The sequence below is a fragment of the Callorhinus ursinus genome, unplaced genomic scaffold, assembly GCF_003265705.2.
Source record: "Callorhinus ursinus isolate GAN/ISIS: 27379988/994484 unplaced genomic scaffold, GSC_fseal_2.0 scaffold90, whole genome shotgun sequence".
Classification (NCBI taxonomy): Eukaryota; Metazoa; Chordata; class Mammalia; order Carnivora; family Otariidae; genus Callorhinus; species Callorhinus ursinus.
In genome coordinates this window covers 1,578,599-1,595,142 of record NW_027397152.1, presented here as the reverse complement: position 1 = coordinate 1,595,142, position 16,544 = coordinate 1,578,599, and the positions used below count along the sequence as shown (strand labels likewise).

General features: G+C 59.0%; 1 protein-coding gene across 8 annotated transcripts; it reads right to left on the bottom strand.

The window, feature by feature from the left end:
* Positions 1-989: 989 nt before the first annotated feature.
* SEMA6C (semaphorin 6C) lies at positions 990-14,514 on the bottom strand. 8 transcript variants are annotated; one of them, XM_073888401.1, is made up of 19 exons: positions 14,287-14,514; positions 12,187-12,236; positions 10,320-10,488; positions 8,933-9,047; positions 8,571-8,634; positions 8,359-8,415; positions 7,938-8,039; positions 7,617-7,707; positions 7,313-7,432; positions 7,055-7,143; positions 6,481-6,698; positions 6,072-6,203; positions 5,637-5,789; positions 5,225-5,398; positions 4,791-4,937; positions 4,427-4,504; positions 4,239-4,294; positions 4,023-4,067; positions 992-3,143 (listed from the first exon to the last, which is right to left on the bottom strand). In XM_073888401.1, the coding sequence occupies exons 3-19, from the start codon at positions 10,432-10,434 to the stop codon at positions 2,122-2,124; spliced, it is 2,778 nt and encodes a 925-aa protein (XP_073744502.1). In that variant the 5' UTR covers positions 10,435-10,488; positions 12,187-12,236; positions 14,287-14,514; the 3' UTR covers positions 992-2,121. The 8 variants fall into 8 exon arrangements, with proteins under 8 accessions (XP_073744506.1, XP_073744507.1, XP_073744508.1 ...); XM_073888400.1 differs by having other exon boundaries at positions 14,291-14,514; XM_073888404.1 differs by having other exon boundaries at positions 992-3,062; positions 14,291-14,514.
* Between the last annotated feature and the right edge of the window lie 2,030 nt (positions 14,515-16,544).

The following is a 16,544-nucleotide window of genomic DNA, read 5'->3' as shown; positions in this document are numbered from 1 at the left end:
TCACAACATTAACTTCTTTTGAGTCTGTATTTAAACCTAAACATCATTTACCCCTTTGTCGTGACCACCTTCACAGCAAGAACGGAAGTATTTGTGAGACTTATCCCTCAGAAGGCTGAGAAAGGCTGCAGCCCTAACATTTTTCTTTGTCCTGGCTTTAACATCTTGGTTTGAAGAGGATAATGAAGTCAGGTGATTAGAAAGTTGCTCCATTCCTTCCTTGCTCTCATTCACTATCTAGAAAACTAGCAATGGTTTTAAAGCATCTTGGTTTAAGTAAGACATCTGAAGAGGGGGAAACTAAGACCTAAAGGACCTCTCCAACCTGGGGAAACAAGCTCCAAGCAGAGGGTAGACTGGGGAACAAATTTGGCAGAACAAGGTGTGAGGAAAGTTCAGAGAGCGACTTTAAAAAAAACCTTGAGGGTAAAATCTATAAATGAAGATTTTAAGGATACAAAAGGAAACATTGCTTGGTAGATCGCAAAGTTAGGACACCTAAGCATGGTTTTGGAGGAATCGACATCTCACAAGGTAACCATGCTTTCTCCTTTAAAAGCATTTTTACATATAATTACTTGAGCCTCTCAAACAACCCTTTTTCAGATGAGGAAATTGAGACTTAGGGCAAAGTTCTGACTTGGCAGGATTACAAGTAATAAGGGCGGAGCTAGACACAATCTCGGTTCTTCACCAAATTGTTCTCAGCGGTTTCCTGCTCAAGGCAGGCCGGGGGCGAACCGGGAAAGGGACTGCCAAGGCTTCCTTAGCTGCAGGGCTTGGGCCGGCCTCCAGGCGGCGCCAGTGGGACGGCGGCCTAGGGCTCCAACCGAGCGGATACTCCGGCCACGCGCCGGTAAAGACCCGGACTTGTAAATCCCAAAAGCAGCCACCGCCCGCGCGAGGTTTTAAGTGTCCTTAAACTCGAGGTAGTGGGCGGGGCAGACGGTCCTGTCCGCCCCTCCCAGTGGTCCCCGGGATAACAGACAGGTATCTTCAGCCAGCTCCGGCCAGAGGAACGACGGAACAGGCACCCGCTAGCTGATCCTCGGAGCGCCGGGCTGGAGCGCCGCCCGAGACTCCGAGACAAGAGGTTACGCATGCGTGCGAGGAAACACGCGCTCCTACACCCCCTCCCGCTCTGAGAAAGGGAACTAACTGCTCCTCAGGGAACTGCCAAGGGTAGCCCCTACCACCAACAGGGCTGAATCCTTTGCTGTTCTTTGCAGCCTACCCATCGTGCGACCCACACTCTCCAAATTCTTTAGGACAAGATTTCTTGTTGTGAAACTTAAATCACTTGCGCTGCAGCTTCATTTTATTTCTCAAAAAATAACCTCCCCCCACCCCCACGGAACAGGCTATGAAAACATCCTCGATCCAGAAACGAGCTCTGGTGCCCTCCCCACCCCACCTTAGTTCTGCCGTGGGTCTCCTGGGTCCTGGTTCATCTCCACACACCCATTTCTTCGCTTGCCTCCTTCAGGAAACCTTTCCTGATTAACCCCGGTGGGACCGCAGCCATCCCAATTACTCGGGAGAGAGTGGAAGGCCAAGACCAAGGCAGAGATTCGGAGGCAGAGGCGCCTAGCGAGCGGACCGGTTCCCGCCCCGCCCCCTCCGCTAGGAAAGTCAGGCTCGGCTCGGGGACACAGCTGTATTGGGAAGCGGAGGCTCCTACACAGTAGGAGGAGGCACGTCCCGGGAGGCCCGGGGACTCTGTACACAACGCGCGCGCGGCCCCAGCCCCGTCGGTCTGTCCGTCCGCCCTGCGGCCCGCCCGCGGCCCAGTCTATGGAGGAAGCCCGGAGGGGCGAGTTAAGGCAGCTTGGCTGAGGGAGGGGGGAGTGGGAGTGCGCCAGTTCCCCCCCCCGAAAAGCTGGCTCACTGAGGGGGCGAGCTTCTCACCTCCCACTCCTCTCTCGAGGACAGGGGGAAAAGACAGTCAATAAATAAACCCGAGGCGGGCTGGGACCCCGGGAGACTCTCAGAGTCCAGGAAGGCTGGAGGTGTGGAACACGGAGAGAGGGAGGGGATCTATCCTTGGAGATGCGTCCATGCTCTTGGCCTTTGAGGGCACGGGCCTCATGGGCGCCATTGAAGGACGTGGCGCAGCTCCCTTTAAAAGTTAAAATGGCTGCCGTTGGGGAGAGCCGGCTGGGAGGAAGGTGAGACGAGAGGAGGCTTCGGGGGCAGCTGGGGCTTCTCGACGTCCACCCTCTTCAGAGCGCGGCCCCGATACCCCTCCGGCCGGCCCAGGTACAGGAGATGTCTCCCGGGACCCCCGCAGTACCTGGAAGGGCCCCCCGAGGGGACCCGAGTGAGCAGGGCGGGGGGTGCACGGTGCGTGGGGAAGGGCATCCTCCGGCTGCTCCCGACCCCTAGCCGGGGAGCAGGGGCGGAGAGCGCGGGCCGGGTGGAGGGCGCCGCGCACTTCCCCTCGGGGGGCACGTCCAGCCTCAGCGGCGGACCACACTCCCGGGGGAGGAGGCTGGAGACCGGCTCTGGCGGGAGCGCCCGCGAGGTAAACGCCGCCATGGCCGGGGGCTCGGCCCCCTTCCTGGGCGGCTGCGGGCCGTGCAGGTAGCGCAGCAGTTCCTCCAGGGTGGTGACTTCCACGGCCTGCCCCGGACAGCCCGGCGGCGGCGGCCTCACCAGCACGCGCGGCGCGGGGCCGCCCGCTGCATTTCCGCCCCGCGCGCGGCCCGGGCCCTCCTTGGCGTTGTTCCCGTTCTGGTTCCACTCCCAGGGGCCCCCGGCGTGGCGTAGGTGCTTGACCGGCAGCTCGGGCGTGGACTCCGGCGTGGGCAGGCAGGCCAGCTCCGGCGGGGCTACGCCCTCGGGGGGAGGCAGGAAGGTGGTGTAGAGCTGGGGCGGCTGCGCCCCGTCTCCATCCTTGCACGGCGGCAGCTCTGGGCCCGCACCGTGCAGCCGGGCCAAGCTGCGAAGGGAGAGAGGGCGCGGGAGCCCCGGCGTCTCGACGTCCTTGCTCCGACGTCTGTGGGCTCGGCGACAAGCGCAGGAGACCAGGAGGCCAGAGACTGAGGCGCCCAGGGCGAAGGCTGCAGCAGCACAGGCCAGGAGGAGCGGGATGGGGACGGAGAGGGAGGCTGAGGCTGGGGGGAGGTCCTGGCGCACGCCTGCTGGCCGAGAGGGAGGAGGGAGGCTCAGCCAAGGTAGGTGGGCATGGGAGGGCAAGTTCGAGTTTCTCCTCTCTGCTGCTCAGCTTCACCCCAGCACAGGCTGACCGTCCTCAGAATGACCTCCCCTGCCCTCAACACACACAGTCAACCCAGCACAGCACACTAGACCTCACACACAGTCCCCATCCCAGCTCTGGCCCCTGTAGCCATGCCAAGAGCGAGTGCCAAACTCTGCCAGTGCAGAAGGCGGCGGGTCCGAGATGCCCAGCTCTGGGGAGGGGAGGCTCCAAACAGGCATTAGTGAGCACCAAACACGTCAGTGAGGGGCTTAGAATTCTTCAAGACTCAGCAGTCCCACACTTCACTCCTATCCCTCCCAGCCAGTCCCCTTACCCTGAGTGTGAGCTCCAAGAGTGGAAGACTGGGGCCGGGGGTGGGCATCACTGGGGGGGCTGGGGGTCTCAGGGGAAGGGCCAGGACCCAGAAGCACTGGTGACAGAGACCAGGTCAGAGCCAGTGAGGCTCCTGTCTTCCACCTCTGACACCGGTTGGGTGGGCCCTCCGTGGGCCCTCCCCACCCCCACCCCCACCCCCACCCCCACTTTGGAACCCAAAGGTCCAGAACTCCAGCCTCTGCTTTCCTCTGGGGGGGTGGGGGAAGGCTCACCATGCAGGACATTCTTTCATGTATTTTTTTTTCAAAAACTATTTATTAAGCACCCTACTGTGTGCCAAGCACTAGCTATATGCGGGGTATCTGGAGGATGCTAACCCTCTTCTGAGACTCGGTGTGTGCAGTGTCTGCTGTTGCCGTGGGGCACAGACTTGGGTGAGCGTGGGCCGAGCAAGGGAAGGTGGCGTTGGGATAGGCAGACTCACCATAAGCAGAATCCCCTGTGCCAGACTGACTCCCCGTAGCTCCATCTATGAAGAAGGGAGACAGAGGGTGACGATGGAGGCAGGGGGGAGCTTCATGAAGAACCAAAGGGGGCGACTGTGCCACAGAAGTACGGACACCTCCACCTGGGATGGTAGCTGATGGCCGTCAGAGGTGTGTGCAGCTGTGGCCACGGCTGCCCCCGCCCCTCCGCTTACCTTGGCAGTCACTGTGCTCCATGGATTCCTGGTTCCCAGCTGGATCCACATCAGTCCTAGGACAGGGGCGGAGGTGGCTTAGTGCAGTCATACATCTTGCCCCCAGCCCCCACCCTGGCCCTCAGCTTCCTCTCCTGGCGGTGCGGACAGAGCTTTCTCCTCAGGAGATCTGGGGGCCCCTCACTTACCCACCAGGTCTCCTGATATCCACACAGCCTCTGGAGCTATGCCATCCACAGTATGGGTCCTGAGAAGCCAGACAGCTCCTGCGGAAAACGGAGTCATGTGAGGCTCTCTCATCACATCCCATGGCCCTGCCCTTCCAACTCTCACCCTAGCCCACAGGAGGCCCCTAGCCCAATAGTCCCATCCTGTGCTATCCCAATTCCTATTCTAGGCCCTGGTCACTGCCCACCTGCAGAGTGCTCCGGGCAGCCCTCCCTTCCAGCCAGCCCCTGCATTTCCCGGCCGCCGCTCCCGCCCACCCCCCCACGCCTGTGTTCTTGCGCTCCTCCTGCTGGCCCAGGCAGGTCTGCCCTCGGCCCCTCTCACCTCCGACAGGCCCCGTGCCGGGCACACCGGCTGAGAGGGAGGTAGATGATGCAGCCAGAAAAAGCCACAAAGAGCCTGTGACCTTCAGTGTCCAGCTCCAGCCCTATGACCCGCCGTGCTGTCTGGGCGGCCCGCTTCCCACGGCACCTAGGGTGAGGCCAGAAGGACTCAGGGATGGGGCAGGGGAGGCTCCTTTCTCCCTGGGTCAGCTAAAGAACAGAAGGTGGGGAGGCACACAGGCACTAACTACCACTCATAGGGCTGCCCTAGCATACTAGTCTAGTTTCTTGCCAAACCCCTCTATCCTACAGCTTTGGCCATCAGAAGCCAGTGGAGTTCCCACCCCATCCTCACATCGCCACCTACCACCTCACTTCCCATTCCTGCTCTGCAGGTGGTTGGGGGGCTTGGTGACTCCCAGACCAAGGCCTCACCTGGAGGGGCTGTAGGCATTGATTTCTTCCAACAGAATGGGTTCACGTCTGCCAGATGGCCCCCCTGGGGGCAGCACCTTCAGCACGGTCCCATCGTTGGAGCCCAGGAACAGGACTGTGGTGTTACTGTAGGGACCAGCCCTACCATCCACAGCTAACTGGGTCAGTAGCGCCCTGGAGGAATACGCCTCAGTCAGGGCCACCTGACTGGTGGAAGCTGGAGTGTCTCAAGGACAGCCCATGTGTCCTGGCTCCCACTCTCCTGGGTCCTTCCCCCAGCCCAGACTTTCCTTCTTACCTCTCTCCCTCCACGTTCATGGGTCCTTCCTCCCAATATGATTTACCTTGTGAGGTCAGAGAAGGAGAGTGGCTGGGGCGTGGGGCTTGGGCAGTAGTCTTTTTAGCAGCATACCTGCTGGTGAGGGTAAGCAGAGGTTGATGGGTGGCAGGTGGCACAGCGGGGTCCAGCAGTGGGTGAGCCTTGATGAAGGTCAGGACGTCATCGGGGAGGTCTCGAGAAGAGGGGAACAAGGCAGCCACACCTACTCCTGCACAGGATCCTGGCCTGGTAGGTGCGTGGGAAGGGACAGCGTTAGGACAGGGAGCCAGGGCTTAGTTAGGCTCCGTGCCCCCCACTAACTGCTCTCAAACACAATTGGTAACCCTTGCCGTCTCCCTTCACACAGATGTTCACACTACCACTTCCCCCTTCTCTACAGCTCACCAGTCCCATGCCATCCCACTGAGCCCCCTCCCCGTAATCCCATAGACCCTCTCTTCTTCATCCCATATGGGAACACACCGCTTGCTTCTGCCCCCCCCCAAAAACCACTCCCATCCCGGGTACCTGGGGGATGGAACCCTGTCCTCAGACACAGGTGTCCAGGCCCCATCCAGACTCCTCTGCTCCTTGAACTTGCCCTCAAACCCACGCTCGATATCATCCAGGTAGAAGGCACAGACCGCAGAGCCAGGGATGCTGAAGGAGCCAGAGAAAGATGTGGGCTAGGTGTTGGAAGGGATAGCACAGCTCCTCCCAGGTGAGACATGGCAGCTACCCTTAAGGACCATATTAGGGGGTGGGGCCTGAGAGGGCGAGGCAGCTCCTGGGGGCCATGCTGGGAGAAAAAAGAAGAGCAGAACAGCAAACTGGCTTTGAAGGGAGTTTCCCCTCACTATAGGGGCTTTGAGAGGGGAGCTTGGACGCTGGTGGGATAAGGGACAGATTGGACCACACTGGTTAGTCTAGTACTAACCTATTGGTCTGGGTGGTGAAGACCCCAAAGAGAGCAGAGCGGCCATACAAGTCCACAGGCCCAGTTAAGGCCTGTAAAACGTCAAAATAGAAGGTAGAGTCCCCAGGGACAGAGCAGTTGAGCCTCAGCTTCAGGAAGGATGTCCAGTGGCGGTCCAAGGCCCGAGGCGAGCCACCCATGTCACGCTTACACACACGGGCCACTCGGGAGAACTGTACCTGGGGGAGGAGAAGGGGGGGCGGGGGAGGTGCGGAGAACAGTGAGGCCCTCAGGGCAAGTGGAGGATGAGGGAGGGGAGGTGGGGGGGGTCTGGAGTGCTGGAGCTCTAACGGCCAAATGCCAGGGCCACAGCAAAGGAAGGGTATAGTGTGGTAGATCATACTGGGTCAAGGATGAGGGACACAGCAGGATGGATGTGGGGGCAGAGGGTTGGGGGCTACTCCCAAGTTGGGGTTCAGAGTCCGGGGGATTGTGTGGTGGACATTAGGGCCAGGAGCTCTTCCCTGACTCTGACTGGCTCCTCAGGATCAGGCAGAACCTTCTAGCTACCCACCCCTGGTGCCCACCTCCTTACCCTTCCCAGCCGGGCATCCTCCACAGAGACCTCTCGGAAGAAGAAGTAGACATGGTCTCCATGCTCCAAGGCGTGGACAAAGTGTGGCTCTGAAAGGGGAGAGACAGTAAATGGTATGCTCAGAAACTCCCGGCCCCACCCAGCCTCTTGCCTTTGCATACATGCACAGTACCACCGCCATCTGCCCGCTCCCTGCTACAGTCCTCCCCCTGCACCTCCTCCCCAAGAGCAGCGTCCCTCCCCCAGGCCCGCCCTGACCTCTGAGCCACTTGGAGTCGTACTTGGCGGAGCGGAGTGGGGGCTGAGGCCCAAGGCTTCTGTAGACCACAGCATCACTGGCCTGGAAATCCGCGGCTGTGGCTGAGTAAAGGCTGCCCTCTGGAGGGGTGGGTAGGGTGGGGTCAGGGGAGGGCCCAAGGATCTGGCTCTTCTTGGGCCTCCTAGCCCCTGCCTCCCTCAGCCTGGCCCCACCCCCTACCTCAACCCTCTGCTCAGGAGCATGGGCAAAGACCAAAGGCTAAGGTGCGAGCCCCCTTCTGCCACAGGCCTGCTCCTCACACACCTGCAAAGACAGCCACATTGGACTGGGCGGCATCAAAGGGGCATCGGGCCTGCCCACTCAGCTCTTCACCCTCTTGCTGCAGCGACGTTACCTGGAGGCAGAGGGAGCAGGGTCTTGGAGTCCTTGGAGTCTTGGAGTCTGGCTCCATAGCCCACTCCCTCATGTCTCCTTGCCTCCTTCCTCCACCCCTTCTGGACCCTTGCACTCGGCATTCCCCTTCCTCCACCCCAGCCGGCCCGTCCCCACCAAACTGGTTGCCCATCTTGGGTTCTCTTCCCACTCCCATCCTGACCCCGCCGCCACCCGCCTCTGCCTGCGTACCCCGTAGCTGCGGCACACGGGGCTGAATGAGTTCGTTCCACAGGCGAGGAGTGTCTGGGAGTCCCAGGGAACGAGAACACGAATGTAGTTGTGGCACTCGTCCTAGAGAATCCAAAATTCTAGGTCAGCGACAGGAGTCCCTACGAGTGGGACGGGGCACGGGGAGTAAGGCTCCCTCCCTGGAGCCAGTCAGAGAAGTGTGGGGTGAAGTCCCAAGTAAGCTGTTCACTGCCCTGCAACCTTGGGCAAATTCTTTGGCCTGTTGGGAGTCTCACTTTTCCGTGAAGGCAAGTGAAAATTATTCATCCCCTTTCCTGGCCTGAGATGGAAGTGGGTGGGAAAGTGGGCACAGTGGAGGACTGCTTGGACAGAGCCTGGAGGCGGGAAATTCTCCCCTCGAAATTCTCATCCCACTCCTCACCGTCAGCTTCCCCCGCACAGCACAGTTCTCCATGTCTTGACTCCGCCATGTTAGATACTGAAGGGAGAAGTAGAGGAGGGAACATCATAGGCAACCTGGATGCCCCCTCACATTATGGCTCCTTTTGGATTCCTCTTCCCACCCACTTGACCCCCACCAGACCTTTCCCAGCCTCATCTCCGTGCCTGCACCTCCTCCTACACGCCCCTCACCTTGTTGGGCACCAGCCCCTCCCCTTCTTCCTGGGCTTGAAGATCAAAGGAGAAAACGTGATCCCTGAAGGGACAGGTAAGGAGGGATCAGAGCCAAGCAAGCCAAGGCACCCCACCTGAGCTCCTTAGCGCCCACCCTGCTCAGGCTCAGCAGCTCAGAGACAAGCAGTACAGACCTCCTGCCCTCTACCCTCCCCCTTACTCCATGCCTTGGCATTTGTGCTCTGGGTCCAAGCATGTCCATGTCCCATGGCTTGTACACCTGCATGTGTCCCCTGCAAGATGCTGCAGTGGCCATGCAGGTCCCATGTCTGCCCAGGAGCATGCATGTCAGCCCCACAACTGTGCCACGGTCAGTTTACCGGGCAGCCACTAGCAAGGTCCGGTTCAAGGTCAGGAATCTCTGAAAGTCCAGCCCAAGTTCTGCAACCACAGCATCATCCTCCAGGCCCCGGAACCAGGATAATGGGGAAGTACCTAGAAGACACAGAGAGGTGGGTGCTGAGGGCCAGCCAAACACCACACACTCCCTCAATACCCTTTCCAACCAGATGAAGCCCCGCCACGGACGTCGTGGATGAGCGAGATGAGTTGTGAGGTATTAGTTAAGCTGTTAATACAACTACTAGTAAAATAATGTTTGCTAACTCAGAGCACTTAACTTCTGCCAACCACTGTGTTCGCACTTGAGAAGCATTGCCTCGTTTAATACAGCCCTATGAGGGAAGTACTACTAGTGGCCCCATTTTACAGATGGGGAGCCTGTGGCTTCAAGCCATTAAAGAATTTGCATAGCTCATTTAGCTTGGAAGTGGCCGGCACCGGGCTTCAGATCCAGGTCTGTCTGACTCCAGAGCTGAACTCAGTCCCCTTCTCGGAAGCGCGGTGGGGCAGGTGCTCCCCTTTAGTTCCCATGTCCTACGCTGTCCTGTGCTCCCAGCCCTCGAGGTTCTTCAGAGGCCACCTCAGCCCTCCCCACTTCCCGCCTCCTCTGACCAACTCCAGCGTCCACTGGCCTGACCGTGGCAGCCACAATCGCCAGCGCTCCGAGGGAGCTCAGGGTTCAGGGACAGATGTTCTAACATTCGGACGGTGCTTGGGCCGGCGTCTGGCACACGTAAGTGCGGTTCTTATCCCCCAACACTTACTCTCAGTGACCCAAGTGTGATTCTTTCATCCTTTAGAATACTCTAAATCCTACCTTAATAACAGGAACCCGCAAACAGATGTTTTTTTCTTCTCAGAAAAAAAGTGGGTTTATGGTTTCCCTCACAGTGGGGCCTTGGCTTAATTGTGGTGCAAATGGTGGAGAGGGAGGTAAGAGGTGTGGGGCACTACCGAACCGGCCTGATCCTTCGTTGTGTAGCTAATAATAACAGCAAACACACAGAAAACAGTGACCGTGGGCCAGACAGTGTTCTCGGCACTTCCCGTGGGTGACCTCACTTGATCCCTACATAACTCTAATGAGGTAGAATACTATTTGTTATCCTCATTTTGCAGATGAGGAGACTGAGGCAAAGAAAGGTCAAAGGACTCAACCGAGGTCCTGCAGCTCCCGAGCAGCTTGGCAGGGATTCATCCCGGCTAAGGTGTGGTCTGGCCGGGTCTGTGTTCCAACCAGGGCACGACAAGGCTGCCTCAGAGTGAAGGAAGCGGGCCCAGCAGGGAGGCCCACCGGCACCTCGCCTCCCGCCCTCCTATGCTGGGGTCTTGAATGCTGAGCCTACACAAGGGGGGGGCACTCACCTTGCAGGTCAGAGGTCAGCAGAGGGAGGGGGTCCTGGGGAAAGGCAGCCCGTGTGTGGGGGAGTGACAGCAACAGCAGGAGCAGCAAGGGCGTGAAGTGGGAGGCACGGGGCATTCTGTGCGGGGCAGCTCAGGCCCCAGGGGGTGCCCCCTCACCCATATGCCGGCCCTGAAAGGAGACAGAGAAAAGTGGGGGACGGAACCCAATCCTGCACCCTCAGCGCCGGCAGTCTGCTCCCCTGATCTATCCCCAGAAGACCCTGTGGGCTGGGGGAAACAACGCTTTCTCTGGCACTGCCTCAGTGCCCCCAGCTGTCTCTGTCGCTCAGGGCCTTTCTCCCTCCAGCTGGCCCAAACTGGCTGACCCCAGGTAAGGACAGGGCACACCCGCTCCCCTGCCAAGCCTTCTCACTCGGCCTCTTCTCTTCTCTCCTGACTGGGCCTGGGACATTCGGTAGCTGACACTGCCTGGCCCCCTCTTGCTAACCCCTTCTCAGTTATAATTAGACACTGAAGCCTTAAAATTATAAATAGTGACCCCTTGGCACCGGGAGGAGGAAGAGGGCACCATGTCTGCCTCCCCCTCCCGCACAGACCCCCGCGGCACCCTGGGAGCCGTGCAGGCGCTGTGCCCGGGCAGAGGCAGCTGCGAGGAAGCATCACCCTCTCTAGGGGTGAGGAAGCCCAGAGTCGGGGGAGGAAGCCTAGGGGTCATTGTCCTGGTCTAAGTTCATGCTTCAAGGGACCTTGCCATTGCTAGGGAGAAGCTGGGTAGGGAGGGGAGTTGGGGGGGGGGGCTGCCTTAGCCAAAAATGAATCTGCATCAAAGCCAGATCAGAGGCTAAATTTAGCTCTGGCTGCAGCTGTCTGCCGGACCACTGTGCCCCCTCCCAGCCTCTCTAGCCCCCTGTTCCCTTCCTGGCTCCGAAGAACCTGTGCATGTACTTAATGAGGAAGAGCAGAACCACCCCTATGAGGAGCCAGGGATGGAACTGGCTATACTGGTGAGGAGAAATGGCTGAACACGTATATCCTTCTTTCCCTGCCTTCCCTCTATGGGCTGCCTCAAAATGGAAATATAAATAATTCAACGACAGGCAGGCAACGGTAGCCCAAAGTCCAGGAAAAGATGGATATGGTGGAAGGGACATGAGACAGCCTTCCTTCCCACCAATCAGCACCACCACCCACCCCCAGCTGACCCTGGGCGGAACCCCAGTGGGAGGTGGACACCAGCTTCCTGCCCTCCTAGCCCTCAAATTGAGGTGAGGGGCTGAAGAGCTCCCGAAATCAGGACAGGAAGGGTGAGAATCCTTCTTTTCTGTGAACAGACAACTATTCTTCACCAATCCTTCCGTGCTCTTCCCACCACGTCCCCTAAAGAAGTGACCCTGGGCTTCCAGGCCCAGCCCATTCCATCTCCCCAATTCCACTCTTGGAGCCAGGACCCAAGTGTACCCCACCCCCAATCCAGCGTCACTGGTGGGGAGGCTGACGTCAGATGGGGTCCCAAGAGGGCTGGAGGAGGGGAGGGGGTAGGAACACCTAATGATGACCCCCTCCCCAGGGGCAGAGCAGTCAGCTAACTAACGACCCCCTGGTGCTGAAAGGCCAAGCCTCCCTAACACCGCCCCCCCCCCCCCCCCCCCCCCCCCCCCGTTTCCGGATGCTGTTGCTCCCAAGGGAAGAGAAAGGGACACAGCGGGTCTCCTATCCTCCCCCTCCAAGTTGCCCTGGGCAACTGGTATCTTCACCCAGGAAACAACTTTGGTCCCTGGCAAGTGGGGAGAACAGCCAGACCCTCTTCCTGCTCTAGGCCATGCCAGCTTCCATCTCCTGCCCTCAGGAGCTGCTGCCCTTTCCTTACCTGGGGTGGTGACTCCTGTGGGGGTTTGAGGGGGATAGGAGACCTCGGACCTGATGGAAGAAGGGACAGGAGGGAAGAGGCTTCGTTACACCTCCTTACCACATCCCTTAAAAGTAAATGTGAAAATTCAGAAGTCTACTGAGGCTAAGGAAGGGGACATGCTGCCCTGGAAGAGGGGTGTGTGTGTGTGTGTGTGGCAGGGGGGGGTTGACATTGAGCTTGATTACAAAGGTGCTGGCTGCTTCGTGCCTAAAGATGTGAGGGCAGGGGCTGGGGCTGGCCCCTAGCCAGAAACTCCTGGAACTGCAGGACCAGTCTTGGGGAAAAGGTTGACTGGGAGAGTTTGTGGGGGCATGATGACCACTCCCACATTAAAACCCTCAGAATCCAGCAGGCTTCTTAGCAAAAGCACCCTAGCTGGGGACAATAGAGGCTAATTTGCATCTCATTTACATGCTCTTCATTTCTAGGCAAAATGCTCTGATAGCAAGCACCCCCAGCCCCTTCCTTCTTCCCTGAGAGAGCAGGTCCTGCCTCCCTCTGACCCAATGTCTCTGCACCGTGGCCACCCCCCAACTTAGACTGGATTAGTCCAGCCTCTGAAAACACTTGGTTGGCCTTTGCATTGGCCCCCTAGACTTAAGTATGATATATCTTTAAGAGAGCTTCCCGTATCTGTTTTTGGAGCAGCAGCATCTAAGCAGTCCCCATCCCACCCCAGGGCCTGGGGAAAGGCTTACTCTGCTGGGACCAATCCCAGCTGCATAATTCCCCCCATCTGAAGCAAATGGGGGAGGCCTGGTCGTCCCTATCTCCCCCTCCGAGGTCCTCCCTTTGCTGGGAGAGGAAATAGCCCTTCTCCTCCTGGCCCTTGCAGCCACCTCTGGGGAGTGGCCAGGTCATAGCCAGAGTCATAACCAGAGTCTAGGGGGGGCTGGGGAAGGGATGGAGAAGGGGAGACTGGGCTGGGGACAATAGCAGGAAGCTCTCAGGCTGGTTGGCTGCCCCAGTCCACCTTCCTCTGGGGGAGCAGGGGTGAGGTAGAGGGGGTGAGGGGCGCGCCGAGAATCCTCGAGGAACAGGCTGAAGGCGCATTCCCTTCTCCAAGGCATTTCCCCAACCCTCAGCCCCTGGCTCCTAACCTACCCTCCCTCCCACCCAGCCCCCAACGAGGATAATCCAGGTATCTAGACCCTGGCATAAGGTGGGCCCAGGGCCAGGGGCTCGACGTGTCTCCCCTTCACTGGATCTGGGGCTCCGAGAGGGGCGGGTAGCAGAGTCTGGGCCGGGACCGGGTCCCAGAGCCACGTTAGCGGGAGGAGGGGCTGGAGGGGCCTGCAGGCGCAGACAGAGTGGGGATGGGAGCGGGGGTTGGGGAGCGGAGGCGGGTCTCCGAGGCCAGAGACGCAGGGCCAGAGGCTGGGAACCGACGAGGGCAGGCCTGGGGCCGGTGCTGAGCGGGGTCCGCGGGCTCAAGGTGCAGTCGCCAGCCAGGCTCTCGCCCTTCGGAGACCCCGGTCTAACAAAGCCCCGGGGCGAGTGGGGTGAAGGAAGGAGAAGGGCACGGGGCTGTTGTTTCTCTGGGGCCCCGCTTCCCCGACTCTCTGCCCAAGCCAACCCCCTGAGAGGTGCTCAGACTCCGGTTTGCACAAGTACAGAGGTGCAGCCGTCACACCAAAGTCCGGAACGACGCGTCCCCCTTCCCATCCCTGCAGGGACATCGAGAGGGTCCAGTTCTCCGCGGGTCTCACAGCCTTAGTTTCCCTGCTGGGGAGTCAGGGGACCAGGTTTTCCAACCTCTGTACGGTGCGCGCCTCAAATAATCGCCTTTCGTGCTCCCCAACCCAGAGGACGCGACTCGGAGAAACCCGGTGAGAAGAGGCGCCCGGACGCTGCGCCCAACAGTGCATTGACGGGGTTCGGCCACGGTCCCCTCCTCCCTCCGTGCACCCCAACTCCGCTGACCCTCTCCGTTAGGCAGGCACACAGCGCGCTTGGCACCCTCCCCGGGTCCCTCTCGCACTTCGGAAGGTTGTCCCCCGCCTGCGGCGCTCCCGCTCCTCCTAGCCTCCCTGCAACCCCATCCCCGCTCCGGGGTACTTGCTCCGAGATCCGGGTCGGCGGGACCGAGATCGCAGCGGGCGGGCAGCGGCCCCGCACCGCGCCGAGTTCGCAGTCCGTGATTGGGGCTGTTGCGAGACGTGACGAGCGTCCGAATGGGATGGAGCTTGGATCTGACCTCCGAGGTGCAGTCAGGCCGGGCGAGCCCTGGGTCCCAGTCGCAGCCCCCACTCCCGCCGCGGCTCCGCGCAGGAAAACAATGCGACCGCCCGGGGCTCTGGGCCGGGCCCCAGCCGCCCCGCCCGCCTCCCGGCTGGCCCCGCCTCCGGCCCGCCTCTGGGTCGCCGCGACCAATCCGGCTCTCGGAAGCTGGCTGGACACCGCCTTCTCGGCACCTCTTCACCAATAGTCCTTCTTGGGGGCGGAGCGTCGGGAGCACCGCCCACCGAGAGGGCCCGGCCGGGAGGCTGAGCCCGAGACCAAAGCCAGGCGCGAGATGGAGAGACCCTCGGACAGTCGCCGAGACTCGGACATAGGGGATCACACGCTTTAAAATGGAGAGGCCCTGGGGAGAAATCTCACACGAGAGGAAGGAAGAGAAGCTGGAAGGAGAGACAGACGGGAAACCCGGGGACCTCGGTTGGGCTGGGCTGTCAGAGCCGCGCGACGCTCCCTTCCTCCGTTCTCCCCAGGGGCTTTGGCTATCCTGCTTCCGCTTCCAGAGTCTCCCCCCTCAACCTCTACTCTGCCCCAACCCTCTGTCCCTCCTCTCTACTGGTTTTACCTCAACCTCCTTATTTCTCCCACGTGCCTCCTCCCCATGTTCATCATGACCCCAATAAGGGAGGCCTAGCATGCACTTGAGGGCTTGAGGCCTGGGAAAGGATAGGAAGATGTCACCAGGAGGTTTTTCTTGTCCCCATCATCTCCTCCCCTCCCACCTCTACTGTCAGAGCAGGATGGGCATGGGCCACTAGGCCAGGAACTAGGGAGCCAGGAAGCCAGGGTGGCTGGCAGTCAGGCTGTTGGTTGATGGAAGAGGACAGGTGAGTGGGGCTCAAGCCAGAAGAGAGACGAGGAGATTGGGACAAACTGCCTCAGAGAATCACACAGAAAGAGGAGCAACATGGAGACTCCAAAGAGGGAACGTGACCAGCTGTCCCAACCCCACATAGCCTTACTGGCCCCAAGACACAGGATTAGTGTTGTTCCATCTTTCTTTCTTTCTTTCTTTCTTTTTTTTTTTTAAGATTTTATTTATTTATTTGACAGAGAGAGACACAGCGAGAGAGGGAACACAAGCAGGGGGAATCGGGGAGGGAGAAGCAGGCTTCCCGCGGGGCAGGGAGCCCGATGCGGGGCTGGATCCCAGGACCCTGGGATCATGACCTGAGCCGAAGGCAGACACTTAATGACTGAGCCACCCAGGCGCCCCATTCCCTCTTTCTTCAGAGGCCCTGGACATTCCTTCAGACAGCAAAACTGCTCCTTCTCCATCTCCACCCTCCATAAAGACCCTTTGATTCTGGGAAGGTCAGCAAGAAGGAAGAATGAGACTACTTCAGACAGCACTGCTTCGCTCCCACCTTGGTATTGCCTGCTGAGATTTTTTTCCCTGCGTGGGGGCTAGGACAAAAGACGTTCTCAAAATTCCCAGAATAGTGGGTGGCCTGGGAGACACTGGCATTCTTGGATAGTTTTATCCGAGTGGGCACCTCCTTTCCCCTACTCCCACATACTAGTCCCTGGACTGGAGGAAAGGAGAGGCAGGGGTTTGCTACTTATGGCCAGCCTTTACTGAACTGAGATCAGGATGGGTAGCATCACTGACTGGGCTAAGCCTCACAAAGAGTAAGCAAGAAATATAAACACACACACACACACACACACACACACACACACACACACACACACACACACACACACGGAAGGCCAGGTGAACCAATGAGACTAATCAGAAACAACAGAACAATACTTACACAAGGCTAATTACAGGGGGTCTTGGGTCCAAGGCAGTTCGGTGTTTTAAAGGCTGTAAAGAGGTTTTGGGGAGAAAGGCACCTCAAAATATAAAGGCACTCAGAGGTTGAAAGAAATCTCCCCAGCTGTTAGCAAAGGACTTAGGTAATCAAATATGTGCTCATTAAACAGATTAGTGAATGGAGATTGAGGTATAATTTATTTAAAAAAAATTTTTAAAGATTTTATTTATTTATTTGACAGAGAAAGCGACAGCAAGAGAGGGAACACAAGCAGGGGGAGTGGGAGAGGGAGAAGCAGGCTCCCCGCTGAGCAGG

Coding starts and splice junctions, on each gene's coding strand:
- SEMA6C (XM_073888401.1), bottom strand. CDS start 10,434: ATGCCCCGTGCCTCCCACTTCACGCCCTTGCTGCTCCTGCTGTTGCTG. Junction 7,433..7,616: donor CAATGTGGCTGTCTTTGCAG/GTGTGTGAGGAG, acceptor CCACCCCTCCAG/AGGGCAGCCTTTACTCAGCC. Junction 4,295..4,426: donor GATATCAGGAGACCTGGTGG/GTAAGTGAGGGG, acceptor CCCCTGTCCTAG/GACTGATGTGGATCCAGCTG.